Source organism: Bufo gargarizans, chromosome 3, assembly GCF_014858855.1.
Source record: "Bufo gargarizans isolate SCDJY-AF-19 chromosome 3, ASM1485885v1, whole genome shotgun sequence".
NCBI lineage: Eukaryota > Metazoa > Chordata > Amphibia > Anura > Bufonidae > Bufo > Bufo gargarizans.
This window is the reverse complement of record NC_058082.1, coordinates 33,935,581-33,958,729: the sequence shown is the minus strand read 5'-3', so window position 1 is coordinate 33,958,729 and position 23,149 is coordinate 33,935,581. Positions and strand designations below refer to the sequence as shown.

Here is a 23,149-nt window from a genome sequence, read left to right as displayed (position 1 = left end):
CTAAGAGGAGGTAACCACTAAAGCACACCAATGGTTGCAAAAGAGAATGAGAACCAGGAACACGTATAGTGGAGGTGAGATCTATAGTCCTCAAGACTAAAAACTCTGTTTTGCTGGAATTAAAGGGGTAATTCCTATTTGGACATTTATGGCATATTCAAGGGATATGTCAGTCCCACCTCTGAGACTCGCTATTCACCGCAATGGAACTTCCGAAAATAGACTTTATATTCAGATACCTGATTTTATAGCAAAATTACATTAATTTTTTTAAGTCTTTGTTTTAATGCAGAAAATGGTTGAAGCTGCAGAGGCAGAACAATCTGGTTCTTCAAAGCCCTCTAGAACTGAGCTTCTCATTCTTTTTGTACCAGGGCCTCACCAGCAAGAACATAGCGAACCTAGACCTGAACACTGATCCTAGCCCATGCCAAAATCTTTAACAATTACTTCAATGTACTTTGAAATTGGCTTCATGAATCAAGTCGGTCATCAAAATAAGCACGCAAAGTCATTTATATTGTCAAACCAGAGATTGGTGCAAGTTCAGAAAGATCTCTGAAGAATGTAGTAACTTCTGTCAAAATTGTATCTCAACCATGCAGCTAAAGGCTCATGGGCCCTGGTGCAAGAGTTAGGCTTGGGCCCCCCTTCCCTCAGTGTCTTCCTTTACAGCACAAGGGTCTTTGGGCCCCCTCAGACTCCTGGGCCCGGTAGCGACTGCTATCTCTGCACCCCCTGTAGCTACGCCCCTGCAACCATTAATTAGACTGTGACTCAATTTAAGAAGCTCTAGAAAGTGGCTTAGAGGTGAAGATGACTACAGATAGCTTTAACTCCCATTGTAATATAGTTCTTTCCAAAAGAGAACCAGGTAACCTTGTAAGTACCTTAAATTGTATCTATCTCTAACAGGCCTAACGGGCTACTGTCAGGCCAAGGTGAAGAAGACAGGTGCAGACATGGCAGTGAAGGCACTGGTGGAGCTTAGGAATCAGAGCGACTGGCAGAAGTATAGGCGGCTTCTGGAGAACATCTCAATGAACATCACAAGTCTGGAAAAACTGGTAATTCTGCTTATATTCAAACACTAGCTGGAATTGTGGTTGTCCAAATCTTGCACATCCAGCAGTATTGGAACTACAGAAAGATTCACAGGCTGGTAAAGACCTAGGTATTGAATCGATTCTGCTACACAGGCTAGATGGAGGAGCGGAATCTAAGGAAATTCCAGTTTGGCTTTGCTGCATCAGGACATTTGAACAGAGCAACTAGAGTTAGGTCATGGGAAGGAACACGTAAGCTCATCCAATGAATGCCTGAATGAGGCAGGTTTATATATCCTTCTGGTTTCCAAAGATGTAGCCATGAAGAATAGAGGGCAACAGACACTGGTTTCAGAACAAGGAAAGTTGAGCAATAGCTTAATATAGGTAGTATGTATGTAGCTTGTAGTGCAATAGCCCAAGTCTCCCCCTATTGGTTGAAATATTACCAATGGAAATAATACTTTTTGCTACACAGTGTTAGGTAGTTTGATGCCTGCTACTGTACAAAATAATAGTTAAAAGGGATTTTTTTGTGATTTTCAATTAGAATAGGCCATCATTATATGATCGTGGAGGTCTGAACCCTACCAATCAGCGAAATGAAGAGGCATACCCTTTCATTGTATATCCATGCACAGTGAGACACAAACAAGTGCCTAGGACTGCGTTTCAGCCTTGTCCACTTGAATGGGCTGAGCTATAGTATCAAGCAAAGACACACTACAATGTATGAAGCTGATACACCCCCATGATCATACACTGGCTGTCTATTCTAAGGAAAGGCCATCAGCTGAAAAGCCTAGCAACCCTTCCAAGGCTCATCAGTACAGTTTAGAGGAACAGTCTTCTTAAAGCAGAAGGCATGGACATATATCTATGATAACAGAAAATGGATTCACTTATGGAGCTGTAAATCAGTCCTTGTTATCCATTTCCGAGTATAAATCAAGTTCTTCTTATATTACCAATAAGGACACCACCACTAGTACTATGGAACTAATAGGATCTAACTATTTACTACAATTGCACTGGAAGGGAAAAATCGGTTGTGGGGATAGGAACAAGATTACATGACATACAATTCTAGAATCCTACTGCTTCATACAATTTACTTACCATAAGAAACCCATACTTGAAAGGAAAGGACAAAAACACAATTTAACATATAATTTCAGATAAATAACAGATAAAAATAAAATAAAATCCTATGTAAAGAGGAAATGTGACGGCCATTGTTTTGCAGACAGACAATGCACGAGAGAGACGTTTTATGTATCATTTTCAAGTGTTTGAGCGTCATATGATATTTTATTACTTCTATTGAATAATTTTTCCCCTAGAGAACCCATTAAAAAGAACCAGTCACCTCTCCTGACATGTCTGTTCTATTAGATACTTGAGGTGACGGAGGTGACAAGTTCTCTTTAAAGGATATCTGTCACTTACATGGAGCGATGGCTGTCATTGAAATTTTGAGGCAAGAGTAAATGTCATCTTTAAATGAATCATTAGTAATAAAACATAAGGTATTTTTCTTCTTAGGTGTCACGAGTAGTAGTGAATACAGCAGCACTGTTGGAACAAAAACTATACTTACTTATATTTATAGGGGTTATCCACTTTATGCAATACATTTTCATTCCAAAAAAATAAACTTATTGTAGGGTTTCCTGCTGCTTGGAGGTCTAACAATCAGTTATGTAATGTATGGACAGTTTATGTAATGCATGGAAGTGCAGAGGTCCACTGAAGGTAGAGAAAGAAGCTCTTTGTGGCTGCTGCCTTTTTCAGATAATCGATGAAGGTGCTGAATAAGAGCAGTCTAGAAAACCCATTTTGGTACACCCTAATAGGGAGTTATTAGAAGGTAGTTTTGTCTTCAAGTCAAGATCCTCATCTTTTGTCCGTAGTGTAGAGTGGTTATAAAGAGTGTCTCTCACCATGAAGGACCTGTTCTGTCCTGCATCACGAAGATGGCTCATATCTGTGATTGGCAACTGTGTAAAGTGTCATTTCGCATAAGGTGGCACTGCATGGAAGCTGAATACTTACTAATACTGTGAGTTTTCTAAAGCGGAGAACCAAAGACTGCTAGTCCACCTCCCTTTCATGTCCGCACATCTACCGTATGACCCATAATTGGTGGGATGTGCAAAATGGTGTGAGGTTTCCATAATTGGTACTTTCACTGGTGACATATGTTGTCTCAAATTTGTTCACAAGAATCATACAAACTGTTTTTGAAGATGGTCAGGGTTAAAAGGGGGATCTTATTGCTGCTACCATACATCAGATATCTCCACGGCCGCATCTGCCATGAGGCAAGATGCTCGTCTTGCCTCATGGCAGATGCAGCCCTGGAGACATCCAATGGCAAACTGCCTCTAAGGGGGCATCCGTTCACGGGAGAGAATGGGAGCTTATGGCTTCCATCCCTACTGTTCCGTCTCATAGGCCAGAGGCGGGGTTTGAAAATCTGAGTCCTTGTCCCGGGTGCAGGAAAGCCTAGATACACCTCTGTGCTAGGGTGTGTGATAAAAATCGCCCTAATAACCTAATATTGTAAATGAGGGAAGCAAGCAATATAAGTTTTTCAGATGAGAGAACAATTTTTATAATATTTAATTGACTACATCAATTTTCCCTTGAAGAACAATTCCATTGAGAGAGAAAACAAATCCTTCTACTTTTTCTGATGTTTTATAGTCTGATATTTTTTTGTCCATGGGGGCAATATTATGGTACAATTAACAATGATGTTGATGTCTTAAGTCAAAATGTACATTTTGTATATTTCTCAGCAGAGGGCGATCATGAGCACAGGAGATGCTCCTCCCATGGTAAAAACTATTGGAAATTCGGAGGCATAATAGATGGACCAATAAGATTTAGCGAAACCAAGATTTTCATATTGGTGACCTATCCTCAGGCCATCAGGCCAGGTCATCAATATCTAATTGATGGCGGTTTGACTCCTGGTACCCCAAAAAGATCAGCTGTGGCGTTCGAATGGGCCTCTTCCTAGGCTAGTGACACCACGTTCATCGGTCACAAGGCCTATGTGCTGGTCAGTCCTATTAAAGTAAATGGGCTTGAACTGCAATACCAAGCACAGCCACTATACAAGGGACGACACTGTGCTTGGTATGCTGTGAGGAGGCTGCAGACTTTTCCGGAGCACCATGGCCTCTTCAAACAGTTGATTGTGGGGGTGCCAAGAGTCAGACCCGACCGATCAGATATTGATGACCTATCCTGAGTATAGACTATCAATATCAAAATCCCAGATACCCCTATAATATTTCTCCAAAAAGTTTACTAAGATAGCTCTGCCCTCCTGCTCACCACAGATCTTTTACATTCCAGTAAATTTCTGCAGCCAAATAGTTTGGTCCAGCAGGAAAATGCTGCTTTTATACACAAAGTTATCACGTCTGAGACAACATAGAAAATACAGACGTACACAACAGATAAAGCAGAAGCATATAGGCAGAGATGTTTTTGTTGTTTGACCCTGTCCAGCGCTACGCAACAGAGATTAGAGTGTTAAAATAAATTCTTACATTCCGATTGGTTGCTGACAATAGGTGTGAGTAGGCCCAGGAGTAAATGAAATGCTAGAATAAAGAAAGTTTGATGGGTTAATAAGTAAAATAAAAAAATAATGTATATAAAAAGCTACAAAGTTCTCAACCATGGAGAAATTACATTATCTTATTAGTTCTTAAAGTGGGTTTCTGGGAAATAACGTTGGTGGCCTATTCTTGATTGCCCATCAGTATGTAATCAGTGGGCTTCACCTTTTGAGACCGCTACCTATTCAGTGTAGTACAGTAAGAGACAAAACTTTGCTCTTGGCCATAAGGGCATGTCTGGTACTGCTGCAAAGCCCTAAGGTTTAGGTCCAGGACACTGGACATTTTGTCCAGTTATTTTGTTGACTAGTGGGTGTCTAAATCCCAGGACCTCCACCGATCACACTTTGATGGCCTATCATCAGGTTAAGTCATCGATGTTGTTTCCCGGAAAGCCCCTTTAAATCATATTAATCAATTCACTAAACATGTCACAGTGCCATAATTGTATTGAACAACTGGTTTCATCAGTCAAGGTGATTGCTAGAAAAAGTATGCAAAAGTTTACACTTTGTAAATAGATAAACCCTCTTTTGTCTGAAGTGATCGAAGCTCGATAGAGGATAAAAGGTATATTAGCCCATTCCTCAGCTTACTACAAATACTACTATTTTGGGGGGATATTTAGCTCATGCAACATTTGCTCATGCAACATTCTTCAGATCACATTTCAAAAATACATCTTTTCTTTTTGAATATGAACTTTTGCTTATATGAGCCAACAATGGTTAGGATTTACTCTTGTTTCTTACATCAGAGGTTATATCATTAACCCCAAATTACAGATAAGTTTCTTATTAAAAAAAGAAGATGACTCAACATTCAACTTCAGGGCTTCTTTGAAGATTGCAAACTGGCTAGGCGCCAACTTGGCAAATCATGCTTCTGAATTTTGATCTCCATATATAATTCGGTCTTACTTTACCAGAACATGAGTTTTCATGTTCGAGAAAGATGGTTTCATCCATTGTACCCTTCTATGACCTATATTTGACTACTTCCTTATACAGTACCAGTACAATACTTTCAAAAAGTTGGGGTGCTACTTCTTCTACCTACAGCTATACCACTGTTCTATTATTTTTTTTGCTTGTCTGAAGGCCTATAGATTCTGTTGTTTCACTGATCTTTGTTTCTACCCAAGAGGGAGGTGATCCAGTGTTGAATATCTATCATTTATAAACTGACTGTGGCTCATTTCAAATTTTTTGCAATTAAAAAAAGTCTTCTTAGAATTTGTATAAATGGTTTTAATAAACCATATTCTAATTAGTAAAGACAATTTAGAAAAAAGATAGTTTGATTTATTTTTTGTTAGAGCAGACACAAGCCAACACTTGTCAAGAGGTCATTATTTTAGAGGTTCACATACTTTTTTTTTGCATTCACAGGGATCATTAACTGATTAAACCAATTGTGCAAGAGATATTGTAGCACGGTTTGTTAAAACTGTCATGATAGTAATGAAAATGAGACAACCTTCTGGGAGCTCTGCATGCAAAAATGGATAACACCAAGGTGTTTGTACACTCTTCTCATGCTGTCCTTTCCTATTCTGACACCTGGCTTATTACAGTCTAGTTAATTAACTATTAAGATGACTCTAAGGTCTATGAAGGTTGCCTGCAAACATTTATTACCTTCATAGGTACCACTGGGATCTCCCTCAATCACGAGAACAGGGGTCCAGAAGTCCCCTGTGGGAATTTAGCAATGGTCACACCTGCACTCTACCGTTCTTTCTACGCAGGGGACTCGGGGGGGTTCGTGGACCAATCCCTTTAAGTCTAGCACTCATTCTCAACCCCAAAAAATGTATCTGCCTATTTAAAATTTAATTTAATGAACCTATATATTTTATATTTTAATAGTTACTTTTTAACTATTCGAGAACTAGAGTATACATTTTACAATATTTTCGCAGAGCTAACCCATTGAGGCCAATAAATGGTTAAGGTTCTGCCCTATACATCTGCATCTCTTTTCAGGGACAGTTGCTATTTGACTTTTACCAGCCACTAGCACAATACTAGACTTGGGTTCTTTAACAAATCATTATAAAGGATAATGCATTACTGGATAATGGAAAGTGGGGCGGCTCACCAACAGCCTGCCTTTTCTTTCTAGCTGGGTTTTGCATGGCAGAGAGAGACACTAGGACTTCCACTACCACTTCCTTAGTGATGCCATACAAGTTTAGAGCTGGAATACACCTATAAAGATTGCTGTGTATTCACACTGGTCCTGGGCCCCTGGGCACTGACTTAATGCCCAAATGGTGACACTAGATCTGCATCTATTTTCCTAAAATTGGTTCAATGTATTGTACTTATATTGTTCATTTAGGCAGAACTTGTCACTATGACAGACCTATGCAGACATCAGTATAATATCCTAATACAGTTAAAGGGTTAAAATAAAAAAGTAAAAATCAGACATGACTATCTGTTTTTTTAACAAAACTAGAACCAGTCCTGTACCTCACATAGATCCAGAGATCTCCCCATTCATTGTTCCTGTTACTCTACTAGATTCAATTCAAACTGACAGATCATGGTGTATGTTCTTTCTCAGGGGGCATGTACTTTCTGCTGCAGCTCTCTTCCTATCACTGCTTTTAACAGTCAATATGACTGGTGACAGTTGAAGGATGGAACTGAGCATGTGCATCCACCTCAGTGAGGTGGACATAGAAATAAGGAGCAGAACAAACAGCAGGTGGGGCTATACAGATAGATTTTATTAAATAACTCAGTGGCTATACTACATTACAATTTCATGTAATTGTAATGTAATTCTTCAGATCAAGGTGCTGCTTTGAAAAATAAAGAGTATGTTTTCGGGTATAATAATGGCAATAAACTTCCCCCCAAAGGGCACTACCTTTTGAGAGCTGCTAACTAGCTTAGAGGGATCATGTGATACATAATGTGACACTGACTAGAATACATGTCAACCACCCAGGACAGTCCCACAAACTGGGTGTCACGGACGTTCCTGTGACAGGTGCCAGGAGATCAGCGAGACTGGCAACACATGGTTTGATCTGAAAGATTCCTTGTGGATCAATTGGTGTCTGATGTTTCTGGTGATGGCCACACCCCTTGCCTCAGGTGTTGCTTATGTGGTCATTTATCCTTCCCTATTTATTGTGGCTTCTCGAACCATGCTGTGCTGTTTATAGCTTCAGTCTTGTTTTGGATTGCTGGTGTTTGGATCTTGGTGGAGTTCCTGTGCTTCCATTGCTATTTGAAGTTAAGTGTCTTCTTTCCCTTTTGTTTATTGTTTGGGTTATCTTGTGTTGCTCTTTTCCCTGTCATTTGTGTTTAGGCCTGAGGGAGACTCCTGTTCATCCTACCGTTTGGAGGAACAGGTTGTCTCTTGTCCTGACATTAATACCAGGGTCCTACAGGGTGAATTAGGACTTTAGGTTCCTGTGTATGAACTCCCCTACCTCTGGGGTCAGTTCGTATTGGCAGTCAGTCAAAACTTTGATTAGGGTTTCTCTAGGAGGTGACCTCCTCCTTTCCCTAGTGTCCAGGCCTTTTCCCCTCACCCCTTTCCCTCCTACTTTCGGTGTGGGTTTCCCTCCCACACCGAAACGTGACAATGGGATGATATGGGGCGAGGTTTGTGCTCATGGACCTCCAAATAGGCTGTTTAGGGGGCCTTCCTGTGGGATGGAGCTAAAATGTCCTAATTATTGATATTTTATGCTGGCGAGTATTCACTACTATTACTTTATAATGGTGTCTCACTGCATAGTTGTCCATCATACTGAGAGGTTCTCCTTAAATATCCAAATCTCTTTTTACAGATTAGCGCAACCGAAAATGTTATACATATGTAAAACTTTTTTAATAATTATGGCAGATCATGGCAGAACATAAAATGGATAGGAGGTTATGGCTTATTGGAAGAAGACTTACATCGGGTACGGGTGGTCTGATGATGGAGATGCGAAGACTGAAAAAAACAAAGAACAAACTACTGTAAAGACGTGAGATGAGGGTGTAAAGAGGGAAGACAAGAACAATGGTACAAATAATAGGAGGTAAAAAAACATGGAGATTACGACAATATCTTATGTCATTACTTCTGGGCCAGACTGATTCTTTACGATTTTCACACTATTCTGTAGGATGGTTTCCTCGAAAAGAACCATGTGGTAGAAAAATTCCATTGTGCTGAATTGCAACCAACAATTTTCCAATTTCCAGATTAAATTTAATGATGGCCACAGATGCCCAATGCGCCTCCACTATTGTGAATGGCAGAGGTGTAACTTGAAGATCTTGAGCCCGATGCAAAGTCTATAACAAGACCCACCACCTACCATGTGCCATTTAAAATACTTGTGGCTTCTTATATAGTAGAAGAGCCTCTAGGACCACACAGGCACCAAGACCACAGTGCCACTATTACCTCTGCACCCCTATAGCTACGCCCCTGGTGAATGGAAGAAAAGGAAGCAGCTGAGTGTGTCTGCTACTATAGACTATAAGTCTGATACTGAGAGTGAACAGGCATGAGCAGCCACCTCTCCACTGCACATAGGGAACATGGGATGTTGAGTGGAATATGAGGCATTCAGGTGGAGTCAGGTCACATAGGAGTGCCTACAATGCCCGTAATGCACAGTGCCCCCATTTTCAAAGCTTTCATGAAAGTAGCATTGGAGTGGTATAATAAGTATTATTATTATGTTATAGCATTGTAAGACATGCATGGGGTTGTGTGAGATTCAAAAACAGGGTCTTTAAAAAATAAATATAGCAGCACTCTTGTTTGCTGGTCAAGTCTGTTAGAGCAGCTACAAACCAAGACACAGCCTATGGGCAAAAATTATAGACCTGTTTGTCTAATCTTAGACAACCCCTTTAAGTCTTGCAACAACTATAATATTACTAAAAAAACATAAGTGTTGACAGCAGTGATAATATAAAAAATGCACCATCTCAGAATTGAGAAAAATTTTCCTCCGTACCACAACTGCAAAGAAAGTTTTGATTTTGAAACTTTACCTTAATGTTTCTCCAGAAGACCCTCTCCGTTTCCATAAATTGACCAAACTGCTGGACCGACTGGCAGCTGAAGAAGACTTTCCATCCCCAACATGCATTCGGACCACCGTGGAGGTAGTGAATGCGCTGCGGACATTTCTTTCCGGTTTAGCAAGGATGATATACACCTTAGGCACAAACATACAACCGAGCGCTACTGTGGCACTTAAGCTCACTGAGAAGCACATGGTGATAATTTTGTAGTTGCTACCAAAATATATTGGCACAAAGGCTAACCATATGATGCAGGTGGTATACATGGTAAAAGCGATGTACTTTGCCTCGTTAAAGTTGGCCGGCACATTTCTGGTCTTGAATGCATAAAAGGTACAGCTCAAGATTAACAGTCCATTGTAGCCAAGTGGCGTCACCACACCAATATTGTTGGTGTTGCAAATCAAGTAGACTTCTCGAATGCTTGGGTAATCAAACATGATATCCGGAGGCTGCATGATAAACAGAGCAATGATGATTCCTAACTGGATGCAGATTAGGAGGAAAGCAATGACCAGTTGTGCGCAGGCACTCATGAATCGAGGCTTTTTGGTACAGATCTTCTTCTTGCTACCAGCCAAGATCCGGGCAATGCGGTTGGTTTTGGTCACAAGAGCCGAATAGCTCATAGCTGGGGAAAGGCCAATACCAATTCTTTGCAGGTAACAGTAAATCCGTTGAGGTTTCGCAATGAGGCAGAACGTGCACAGGTAGCCTAAGCAGATGCCGGCCAGAATGATGTAGCACAGTTCTCTGCTCGATGACTTCACTACAGGAGTATCTCGATACAAGATGAATATTGCTGTGACGAACATGGTGGCAAGAAGACCAAGACATGCGAAGACTACAGCTGCTATTGGCTCAGGGTCACTCCACCGGAGGTATTCTACAGGGATATGGATACATCCTATAAGGCAAAGGTTCAAAAATTTGTTAGAAGCACATCACTAACATCTCATGTAGTTTCAATGCTAAAAGCAAAAAATTTTACTCAAACTGTCATCGAAACCCAGTTCTTGCCTGCTATATGACATCTCATTATCTTTGTAGGAGAAAGCCATAGCCAGTCACATTACCACAGGAGAACATGCTGGAGAGTATATGTAGTATTACATGTAGTAATACTATCTATAGGGTATTAAATGTAATACATAACCAGCTTATGTCACCATGTCCGGGAGTCCATGTGCTCTTTAAAGGGTATGCACTCTACAGTAACCGATTCTATATTTCTGGAAGAAACTTTGCAAATAGTCGAATGAAAAATATTCTAAAATTTTAAAAACCAGCACCTGGATCTAAAAAAATAAATAAATGTGTAATTGGATGTAATTAATTATTTAGCAGAGCCACGAGTTATTCAATAAAATGTATCTGTATAGCGCCACCTGTTGTTTGCTCTTTTCCTTATTTCTCTGTCCACCTTGCTGAGGTGGTCGCACATGCTCAGTTCCATTCTTCTCATACTGTTAGTGTGACAGTTACAGGAAGAGAGATGCAGTGGAAAGGACACACCCTCTGATACCGGACATACCCTCTGAGCTGCCAGCCTGAAATAAATCTGGCAGAACGATTGGAGCAAGAAATTAGGAGATCTCTGGATCCATGTTAGGTACAGGGCTGGTTCTAGTTTTGTTAGAAAGAAGTTGTCATGTTCTGTATGATGTCTGATTTTTATTTATTACATTAGTCATGGGATAACCCCTTGAACTAAAGACATTCTATCATTTTGTGGCTTTGTGTAGTCCGATCCCTTAGTCATGTGTTACTCCTTTCCATCTACCCCTTTTCAGGGGTTAGGACTACACGGCCACAGTATTTGATTGTTGCATCTCAACATAATGACACATTAAGTCAGCATCAGAGCTGTATACACAAAACGGTGAGAGATTTCTAACCAAGACTCAATGCAAAGTTGCTTCATTTGCTTATTTTAGATGCATCTGAGCAGTATAAAGTACACACCACCGTAATTCTTGTTTGGATAGAAGCACTAGGGATGGGTTCACATCACGTTTTATGCCTCCATTTGACGTATACGTTCGGAAAAAAAAAAGGATACAAAATTCAAGCAAACCACGTTCTTGTATCCTGCAGAGTCCAGTAAAAAAAAAAGTATACTTTTTTTTACAATGGAACTCTACGGTGAACAGATGCCACTGTATGGCATCAGTCTTAGGCATCCGTTTTTTGTATACATTAAACAGATGGGAAAAATGTTGGGAAGACATGCTGTATAAGAAAGGAAATACTGTTTTGTGGCTGTTATGTCTGCTGGTTTATGAGACTGCAGGGGACTAGGAAGGGTTAATGGTTTATATCGGTGCGGTAGCGAAACATTGTCTCCTAGCAACAGTGGGATATTATATGGAGATAAGTCGCCTTTCATCACGCTGCATTCCTGCTGATTAGAAATGATTTCCTGGAGAAAACCCTATCACCTAGAGAAGAAAATGAGGGCAGAAAACAAATTCCTTAATACGGTGGGCTAATATACTGCATGGCGGAGGGGGAGGACGTCTGCTGGCTCGCGCTCGCATCGGTGCGTTGCTCTCCCTGATCTGTCAGATTATTGTAATCAGCTTTGTAGTAAAATGATTTTTGTAATGAGAAAGTTTTTGGATATAACTGATAAAAACATACAGGCATTCTTGTTATCCCCTGCTAGAGATATAAAGGTAGCGCACATTTCGGGATCCTGGTATCTGCTGAGCGCTGTTTTCCATTATGTAGGTCAGAGATAAGTTTACCTGATATACAGCTCCAAATCCTCTGCACAGACACAGAGTTAAAGGAATTTTCCAGGCTCTTGCTATTAGTGACCTATGCTCAGGATAGTCATTAATACCCAATTGGCGAGCTCTTCTCTGCAGCCTTTAGCGCTGGAACAGGAAGAACAGCGCCGTTCAAAGTGTAGTGGCCGCGCTGGGTTACTACAAATTAGCTCCCATTCACTTCAATGGGATATGAGCTGCAGAGACGCAGCGCGGCCACAACACTTTGAGCGGCGCTGTTCTTTCTGTTCTATTCAGAGTTCTAGTTTCAGCGTTGGAGGCGGCAGGGAACAGCTGATCAGTGGGGATACAGGGCTTGGACCCTGATTGATTGGATATTAATGACCTATCCTTAGGATAGGCCATTAATATTAGGAGCCTGGAAAACCTTTTTAAAAAGAATCTGTCAGCAGTTTTGACCATGCTAAACTCCTGGTAGCACTAGGTAGGGGCTGGGGAGAGCAGGACAAACATAACTTTATTGAGCTTTTATCATCTAAAGTAGTGAATGTATGAACTTTCCTTCTGCCAGATGCTGCTTCTTAAAGGGATTGCCCACTCCATTAACTCCAATGGGGTCCGTTGCTGTTCCGGCCACAACCTGGCAAATATGCCAAGTATCTAATGGACAGAAACTGGTGCACACAGCGGTTTTTGTCTGGCCAATTTACGGCATTCTACGTCGGAACAGCCTGCCGGGTGGCTGTACCGCACATGTGAATATAGCCTAAGAAGAAGAACAGTTCATATTCTCACTACTCCTGATAATAAAAACTTCACAAAACATTGAGTTTATCCTGGTCTACCCAGCTCCTACCTAGTGCTGTCAGCAGTTTAGACGTTGGCGTTGCCATTACACCTAGAGGCTCTCTCCGCACCATCTCCACTTTGATTGACATCATCACACCTGGCCCTATCAATACAAGGGGGAGAGGGCCTGACAGTTGCAGAGAGAGCAGGGCCTCTAGGTGTAATGACGACATCCCCGTTGCTCCTAGATTTGCATATATTAAAACATACATTTTTTTCAGTAATGTGAACACATATGAACATGGGACCAACACTTCAGCTGCCAAGTACACATGTAACAGGTCAGCCAGTGTCATAGGTACAGAACTGCTGACAGTAATTTTACTGAGTGGTCACATTTTCTGTCGGGAGGAACCAGGAAGTGGAGACGGGTGGCGGAAACAGGAGGATCGGTAGGGTTAGTATTATTATTTTTTATTATATATTTTGTAATTCTGCCTCTTTTTTTATAGTTTTTTTTCTTGGCCAGAAGACTGCTTTTAAAGGGGTGAGTCAGGGAATTTGCCGTCTCTGTCATGGACACCAATGTACTTGGAAACCCCATGTTAAAAATCAGCATTTATGAAAAGCTATCCTTGGAGCCCCTCCAACTAATGGGAGACATGAAAATGGGGTCAACTAAGGTAGACAGTCCCTTTAAGTGAGTACTACACGACCTTCACATATATTAATTTGAGAGAGACTCATCGTGTCAGGCATCCATCATTGGCTCGGAACAATTTCACACTTTTCGGTATATATTACCGCAATGGATGCCTGACACGATGAGTCTGTCTGAAATTAATATGACCACCCTACATCTCAAAGAGAAGACAGATGTTTGGGGATTTAATTGAGAATAATAACTTGTAACCCATTGTGAATATCTAAAAAAAAAATAGAAAAAAAAATGCAGCATTGATTTGTCCTTTGTGAAGAATAATTTAAGGTGCCTTTTATAATCCGGGAAGCTGCGTTGAGAAGCCGCACATAACCGCGCAGCATGGAACGAGCCAGCTAAAATTAATACTGAATCAATATCCAGCCGGGGGTTGAGGAATAAATCAAATGTGGCTTGTAGAGCTTGTAATAAAATATACACGCTGGACGCGCCGAGCCCGTGCTGAAATTTTATTAAGGAATGTAAAAGCAATCCGGAAGATCGGTGCCGAACGGAAGCACGGAACCCCACGGAAGCACCACGGAGCTTTCATATCATATATATCAACAGGTCACTGCTATTCAAATGGAATATCCCAGGACAAGGAGCAGTTTCGGACTGAGGCTCCTCGCGTCCACCAGAGAGATACTGAAGATCAGTCTTTATCACATCATCATCCTTTTTGCCATCATTTTTCTCACGGGTCATATTGTATCATCATTAAGGGGGTTTTCCCAAGAAAAATATTCTACATTTTTCAAACCAGCGCCTGGATCTGAATTCTTTTGTAATTGAATGTAATTAAAAATTTTGCATAGCCACTGAGCTATTGATCTGTACAGCGCCACCTGCTGTTTGATCTTTTTCTAAATTCTCTGTCCAGCTTACTGAGATTGACACACATGCTCAGTTCTGTCCTTCAATTGCCCCCTGAGGATAGGTCATCAATATTAAAAGCCCAGGGAACCACTTTAACATGTTTGCTTATAATTTTTTTTTTTTTATTGTTGTAATGTTGTTTTAATATCATGTTTTTAATATATATATAGTTATCATATGAGAAAACCATATGCAGCAAATATGAGAAAAATGATTCCTGTTGTTGCCCCTGGTGGCCTAAACTACAAAGCATATCAAATTTACAGTAAGTGATGGGGCAGGGAGCTGAAGTTCTGCAACTTTGAAACATTTATTTTTCAGCTCCTCAGCACTGCAAAAATCTCTGCTTGCTCACATTGAATGGAAAAATTCTGTATTATATACAAGAAATAGTGAGACCTAATGGGAATAATGGGAGTAATCTGAGTGATATACAGACTGAAAGCACATCAAACTCAAAGCCTCAATAGGTGCACATTAGATAACCATAGTGCCACCAGGGATGTCATAAAATACCTGCGCCTCTTGGATTATCACCAGTTTTAAACTAATCTAACCTGTCGAAGTGGAATTAGATCCGAATTTCAGGGAAAATTCACTTAGCCGTGAAGCCGAATTTCCACTTGCTTCGATGTAGCAAATCCATTTTACCTGAATGGCGGTAAAAAAATAAATAAAAGAATCATACTTACCTCATCCATTTGAGCGTGAAGAGCCGGCCGCCACCATCTTAATTGAAGATCCCGTGCCGAATCCCATGCGCGGTGACGTATGATCTTCAAGCAAGATGGTGGTGGACAGATCTTCACGATGGGCAAGTATGATTTAACTATTTTTATTTTTTATTTTCACTGTAATATTGCTGTCAGATGCTGCGATCAACTATGAACGCGGCATCTGAGGGGTACAATGATGGGGGGGCGGCGCAATCACCACTCCCTGTCATTGCACCCACTACTTACAAAGAAATGCGCTTAGTGATGAAGTAATTCGTCACAAAGCGATTTTTTTTTTTATTCGACGAAGCAGCTGAATCAAATTTTCCAGTACTTCGCTCATCACTAATTATCACACTTTCCTCTGATTTACATGCATATTCTCTCTCTCTTCATGCTTGCTGAATGGTCGGGGTCTTCCCTACTGCTCCCCCGCCCTTCTCCCACTGATGATGTTGCACTAAAAGCCAGGGGCGGACTGAGAATGTAAAGTGGCCTTGGAAAAACGCCTAAAAGTGTCCCCACATTGTAGGCGGGTCATAACTGAGAGAAGGAGGTGCAACACAAGTAGGCAAGGCCAACAGATGTAGACAGGACAGCAATTCCATAGTGCAGCACAAAAACCTGCCACCCTCGCCAATGTATTCCACTGTATCACCATCCTGAGGAGTTCAGGAGGGCACCTACGGCTCCTGGCCAGGTACATAAGTAAGGTACCTGATGCTCCTAGCATTAATTAGTGCTAAGAACATCAGATTGTTACGTTCCTGGAACTGACCGAACACTGACTGTGTGAATAAGGTCTTATACCAGTTTTCTCCACTGCAGGCTCCATCTCTAATTGCCGGTAATTGTCATTTTTTTCCTCAGCTAGGGGCACAGACCAGCTGCCATCATGTCATCCCATATGCAGCACACAGAGGAGATCCTGCTCCTCTATCTGTAAATCTATCTGTCAGTATGGAGCACAATATGCAACAGTACTGAGCAGTGTAGCTGCAAATCCAGCTTTGGGGCGAGCTAGAAAAGTTACTAAAGCCAGCAGCAGCATCTCTCTGTGTCTGCGCCTCTGTCTCCCACCAGCAGCTCACTCCTCCTTACCCTGCCCCTCTTTATAGATATCTATGTGCAAAATGTAACCTCATCCGTCAGTGAGCTGATAATCTACGCATCTCATCCCTCAAAACAGATTTAGCTGTGAATTGAGGATGGAGGATCAGTTCAGGAGGCAGGGAAAAGAGATGAGAAGTAAAGACAGAGGCATTTTCTTATTTTTTATTATTATTATTATAAAATATATATTTCAAAGTGTGTTATATTCACTTGAACTATTGACTCATGCAAAGTTTTTGAACATTGAGTGAGAAGTGTCAGCTTCATCTCCACCCACCCCCTCGTTTCTCCTGTAAATCTTTTATAGTCTAATTTTACACTAGATGGATTTTTTTGGTGACTGAGACGGTTTCTGATCCCAAAAGCAGAGAAAGGGAAACTACAGACTGCTGAACGGAAAGGTGAGGAAGATGGCCCTTTTATGTTACCAAGTATTCACATGTACTAGTGATTTTTACAAAGAAAGTTATAATTATAGCGCGACGTTAAGGAAAAGAAATTGAGCAGAATTCATTTAATGTATGAATATTCAATGCTGTATCCATATGAATGTACTCTACATGAGAGTAAATGGTAATTACAGCAGTGACAGCTTACGTGTCTAACGTTTTGTAGTAAGACTGTTCATTGTTATCTAAGATGATGATGTCAAACCCCGGACGGTGGTTCTCCTGTCTCATCTCACCTTCTCCGTTCATTCAGCAGGTCAGTCGTGTCAGTGTTATCTCATTAACAATCCACATTACAATGTAAATGGAGCTGCGGTACTAGTATGTGACATGTGCTTTCATCTTCTCCTATTGTGCTTATTTCACAAACTATATAACCTTTCTCTGTCTTTTCAAATGCAAAATGAAGGCAGAGGCAGCGCGTAAATCTCACAAAGTGAATATCTGCTCTTCTGATACAGAGCTCCAAATCCCTTGCTTGCATAAAGCATTGAAGGAATTGTGCAGTGGTTGGATATTGATCACCTATCCTCAGGGTAGGTCATCAGATTGGCAGGGGTCCGACACCCAGCACACCCGCTGATCAGCTGTTAACCAGTTCACCATCCAGGCCGCATCGGCGTGCAGTGTAATTACACCTTGCTCTCCCATTAACTTAAATGAAAGAGGTCAGTGTAATTACACAATGTCACCACTATGGTCTAGAACACGAGCAGGTTAAATAGGTAATCGGTGGAGGTGAAGGGCATTGGACCCACTAATATTAATGACCTACAGGGGCGTAGCTGTAGGGGGTGCAGAGGTAGCAGTCGCTACCGGGCCCAGGAGCCTGAGGGGCCCAAAGACCCTTGTGTCGCATAAGAAGACACTGGTATTATTGCATGCTGGTCAAGTTACACCTCTGGCTGGAGAGAAGGGGTGTGTCACGGACGTTCCCGCGACAGGTGGCAGGAGATCGTTGAGACTGGACACACGTGGTTAGATCTGACAGGTTTTCCTTGTGGCTCAATAGGCATCTGTGTCATTTCTGGTAATGGCCACACCCCTTGTGTCCAGGTGTTGCTTATGTGGTCATTTAACCTTCCTTAATTATAGTTCCTTCTCCCACTATGCTGTGCGGTTTATAGCTTTAGTTTAGTTTCAGTTGTGGATTGCTGGTGTGTGGATCTCGGCGGAGTTCCTGGTGCTTCCATAGCCCCTTTGAAGTTAAGTCTTTCCTTTCCCTTATTGTATTTTGTTTGGGTTCTGTGTGTTGCATTTCCCTATTGTTTGTATTTGGCCTGAAGGAGACTCCTGTTCGTCCTTCCTTTTGGAGGAACAGGTAGTCTCGTCCCTGCCATTAGTACCAGGGTCCTATATGGCTAGATAGGACTCTAGGTATTCCTGCATATGAACACACCTATTCATACTGGTAGTCAGTCAGGATTTTGGTTAGGATATTACTAGGAGGTGTCCATCTTCCTTCCCTAGTTTTCAGGCCTGATTCCCTGTTCCCCCCTTCCCTCGTATGCTCGGTGTGGTGTTTCCCTCCCACACCGAAGCGTGACAGGGTGAGGTCAAGAATTTGGCATGGGGGGGGGCCATTTCAATTTTTGCCTCAAGCAACACAAAGGCAATGTGTTTTCCTGCCTCTGGCCAAAAAGCACGGAGGGAAGTGGGGTCCAAGCTGAACTCTTGCACCAGGGCCCATGAGCCTTTAGCTATGCCCCGGATGACCTATCAATATCTAAACACTGCAGAATCTCTTTAAAGAAGCACTCCAGCAATAAAATTCCTATGCAATGCAGCATATACTGTTATCAAAGACTAATGTAGAAGCTCTTGTGTATACCCGTTTTAGTTGATGTATCATTTTTTGGTTGTCTGCCATCTTGATTTCTTTTTCCCCTCAGATATGATTCCCCTAATAAAGCCTACTTTTTAGAGACCAAGGGTTTGGAGGTTAATCAGACTAAGGGCACTAGTGATAGATCAATGATATAATTGCCACCCCCTAACTTACACTGCAGAGTCTCAGCATATTCCGCTCCATATATTCAGCTTCACCCTGCCTCCCCTGCCCACCTATTTATGATAGGTTTCTCCCTCTCCAACAACTATTTAGTTGTCCCCCAAATTTGTGGTGCTTTTGTTTGGAGGAGCTCAAGCATTCTTGCTGTCAGGCAGGACTATCACTAAGGACCATAGTGGTTATTATCAGTTCAGCTGTGTCCTTCCTTACCCTTCCCTTTGGCACAACATAACCTGAGATTTGTTGGGGGCGAGATCAACAGCTTTTTTTTATTTATTTTTTATGGTTTTGCGATACTCTGACATGAGGTGTTTATGCTATATGGTCCAACAAGACCAAAGGACTGAGTGTAGAAAAATACATAGTCTGGCTAATACCATACAAGGAGTACTTTAAAGTGTATATATTTACCACCAAGTCCTACATTATGTGCATGTTAATGATATATATATATATCTTTATAGCAGCCACAGCTGTATATTCTAATGCAGACCACCAAATCTGCCAAGTAGCCAGCCGAGTTCAATTATTGCAGTCTGACTGCCTGAAGCAACCACTAGGGGGAGCTGACAAGCTCACTGCATACTGTTTATATTTATTTATTTATTTTATTCCACAGCACTTTACAGACATTAGCATCAAGCTGTCCCCAATTGGGGTCACAATCTAAGCTCCCTATCAGTATGTCTTTGGAGTGCGGGAGGAAACCGTAGAAAACCCACGCAAACACGGGGAGAACATACAAACTCTATGCAGATGTTGTCCTTTCTCAGATTGCATACAGTATGCATAAAAAGGGTTGCCCACAATTTATTATTTTTTAAACTTCCACCCCACCCCATAGGACCTGTGAAGGAGACTATAAGTTCTGGCTCCACAGGTTCTACCCTGTCTTCATCATAGGACCTTGATGGTGGGCATGTTAAGTGGACTGGGAGCAATTCTTATTCAGAACCAGTGTTTCCATCAATTTTGATGTGCCCTGAAACACTTTACTTTCCACTTACAATGATATCTGATCCAAAGTGGACATTCCCTTAATCATGATGATATGAGACTTACCTGTGAGATCATCAGTAGGCCAGGAGCCCAGCTCACAAGCTTTGCAGGTGTATTCATCAAAAACAATCTCATTTTCTTTACAGGGGGTGCAGGTCCAGCAGCAGCTCACCTCTCCTTTCCGAATTACCTGAAAGCGAGATTGGCACGAGACAGGGAATCAGCATTTGAGGCTGGGCTCCAAAAATTATATCAAGACATTTTGATATGAATTTAAAGCGTAAAAAAGCTGAAATACTTTATGAATCACGGTCTGAATGTGGTAGACATGAGATGATAGATAGATATAAGAGAGATATGAGATAGATAAATAGATATGAGATAGATAGATAGATACAGTGGGATGCGAAAGTTTGGGCAACCTTGTTAATCGTCATGATTTTCCTGTATAAATCGTTGGTTGTTACGATAAAAAATGTCAGTTAAATATATCATATAGGAGACACACAGTGATATTTCAGAAGTCAAATGAAGTTTATTGGATTTACGGAAAGTGTGCTATAATTGTTTAAACAAAATTAGGCAGGTGCATAAATTTGGGCGCTGTTGTTGTCATTTTATTGATTCCAAAACCTTTAGAACTAATTATTGGAACGCAAATTGGCTTGGTAAGCTCAGTGACCCCTGACCTACTTACACAGGTGAATCCAATTATGAGAAAGAGTATTTAAGGGGGTCAATTGTAAGTTTTCCTCCTCTTTTACTTTTCTCTGAAGAGTATCAACATGGGGGTCTCAAAACAACTCTCAAATGACCTGAAGACAAAGATTGTCCACCATCATGGTTTAGGGGAAGGATACAGAAAGCTGTCTCAGAGATTTCCGCTGTCTGTTTCCACAGTTAGGAACATATTGAGGAAATGGAAGACCACAGGCTCAGTTCAAGTTAAGGCTCGAAGTGGCAGACCAAGAAAAATCTCGGATAGACAGAAGCGACGAATGGTGAGAACAGTCAGAGTCAACCCACAGACCAGCACCAAATACCTACAACATCATCTTGCTGCAGATGGAGTCACTGTGCATCGTTCAACCATTCGGCGCACTTTACACAAGGAGATGCTGTATGCGAGAGTGATGCAGAGGAAGCCTTTTCTCCACCCACAGCACAAAAAGTGCCGCTTGAGGTGGACTAAAGCACATTTGGACAAGCCAGCTTCTGAATGACCTAAAGATGTTTTGCAAAGAGGAATGGTCCAAAATGCCTTCAACCAGAATCCAGACTCTCATTGGAACCTACAGGAAGCGTTTAGAGGCTGCAATTTCTGCAAAAGGAGGATCTACTAAATATGATTTCATTTCTTTTTTGTGGTGGCCAAATTTATGCACCTACCTAATTTTGTTTAAACAATTATAGCACACTTTCTGTAAATCCAATAAACTTCATTTCACTTCTCAAATATCACTGTGTGTGTCTCCTATATGATATATTTAACTGACATGTTTTATTGTAACAACCAACGATTTAAACAGGAAAATCATGATGATTAACAAGGTTGCCCAAACTTTCGCATCCCACTGTAGATAGATATAAGATAGATAGATAGATATGAGATAGATAAATAGATATGAGATAGATAGATAGATAGATAGATATGAGATAGATAGATAGATATGAGATAGATAGATAGATACTGTAGATAGATATGAGAGATAGATAGATAGATAGATAGATAGATAGATATGAGATAGATAGATAATGTAGATAGATATGAGATAGATAGATAGATAGATAGATATGAGATAGATAGATAGATAGATAGATAGATAGATAGATATGAGATAGATAGATAGATATGAGATAGATAGATAGATAGATAGATAGATAGATAGATATGAGATAGATAGATAGATAGATATGAGATAGATAGATAGATAGATGATAGATATGAGATAGATAGATATGAGATAGATAGATAGATAGATAACAAATAGATAGATAGATAGATAGATGATAGATATGAGATAGACAGATAGATAGATGATAGATAGATAAATAGATATGAGATAGATAGATGATAGATAGATATAAGATAGACAGACAGATAGATAAATAGATAGATAATAGACATGGGAGAATTAAAAGTGTCAAAAAGTCTGAAGGAAAATATGTAACTTGTGAATCTCTCAGGTTGTGTGTTCCTGTAGGGAATTTGCCTCAGATTTACGTCAAATCCCTGAAGTCGCCGTTACCTTTATTTGTCCTTTTGCGCACGGTTCGCTGCAGACTGATCTAATGACAGAATTCTTATTGGACCAGATTTCGTCATCGTCCATCTTTAGTTCTCCATTGTCCCAGCTTCCAACATTGATGTAATCAAAGTAATCTTTACCCATTTTCTTAAAATTCATGATTTCGTACCTAAAGAAATATCTCTATTAAAGGTCAATCTCTGTAGGACTGAAGGTCCCGAACCTACATATTCAACCGCTGCTCCAAAAACTATGGGGGGTAATTTAGGAACAGATATACGTCACACTTGTGGCGTAGATCTGGCGCAGATTCTGTTGCACGCCATGTTGCGGCAGAATCTGCGACCTCTAGCCCGCTTACGCCAGGTCTAAAAAAGGGGGTGGGGATGGGCCGGCAGTCCCGTCTCATTCGTCATGTTCTATGCCTGGTTTAGGCATAGAAAATGGTCTAAATGTAAGACAGCAAGGAAGCCATCACCTCTTCATAACTCCAGCGGATCCACCGCCAGCGCAGGGGTTTAATAAGATCGGTGTCTAAAACGCTGTTCTTAATAAATGTCCCCCTATATCTTTACTTTAAAGATTTCCACAGGCTTTAAAAATCTGCTCATGCTCATAACAGGTGTAAATTTGGTTTTCTGGTGTGAGGACTGCCAGGAGATTCTCCTAATTTATTGAGGCCTCTGCCCCTACACTTGGCACGTCCTACTCCAGCCGAATTTTGTTTATTAAGACTGGTGTACGAAACACCAGTCAATAAATTCCCCA

The 23,149-nt window shown here is 41.0% G+C and overlaps 1 protein-coding gene across 2 annotated transcripts in view; it reads right to left on the bottom strand.

Moving 5' to 3' along the window:
• The window catches only part of GRM5 (glutamate metabotropic receptor 5), a 351,377-nt gene that overhangs the window by 15,998 nt on the left and 312,230 nt on the right, over window positions 1–23,149 (bottom strand). The window contains exons 5-8 of one of the 2 annotated variants that reach the window (XM_044286024.1): window positions 22,382–22,550; window positions 20,196–20,322; window positions 9,709–10,648; window positions 4,613–4,666 (exon numbers count right to left, since the gene is read on the bottom strand). In XM_044286024.1, the coding sequence (XP_044141959.1) occupies window positions 4,613–4,666; window positions 9,709–10,648; window positions 20,196–20,322; window positions 22,382–22,550 (1,290 nt within the window). The remainder of the gene's footprint in view (window positions 1–4,612; window positions 4,667–9,708; window positions 10,649–20,195; window positions 20,323–22,381; window positions 22,551–23,149) is intronic. The other variant, XM_044286025.1, reaches the window with a different exon arrangement.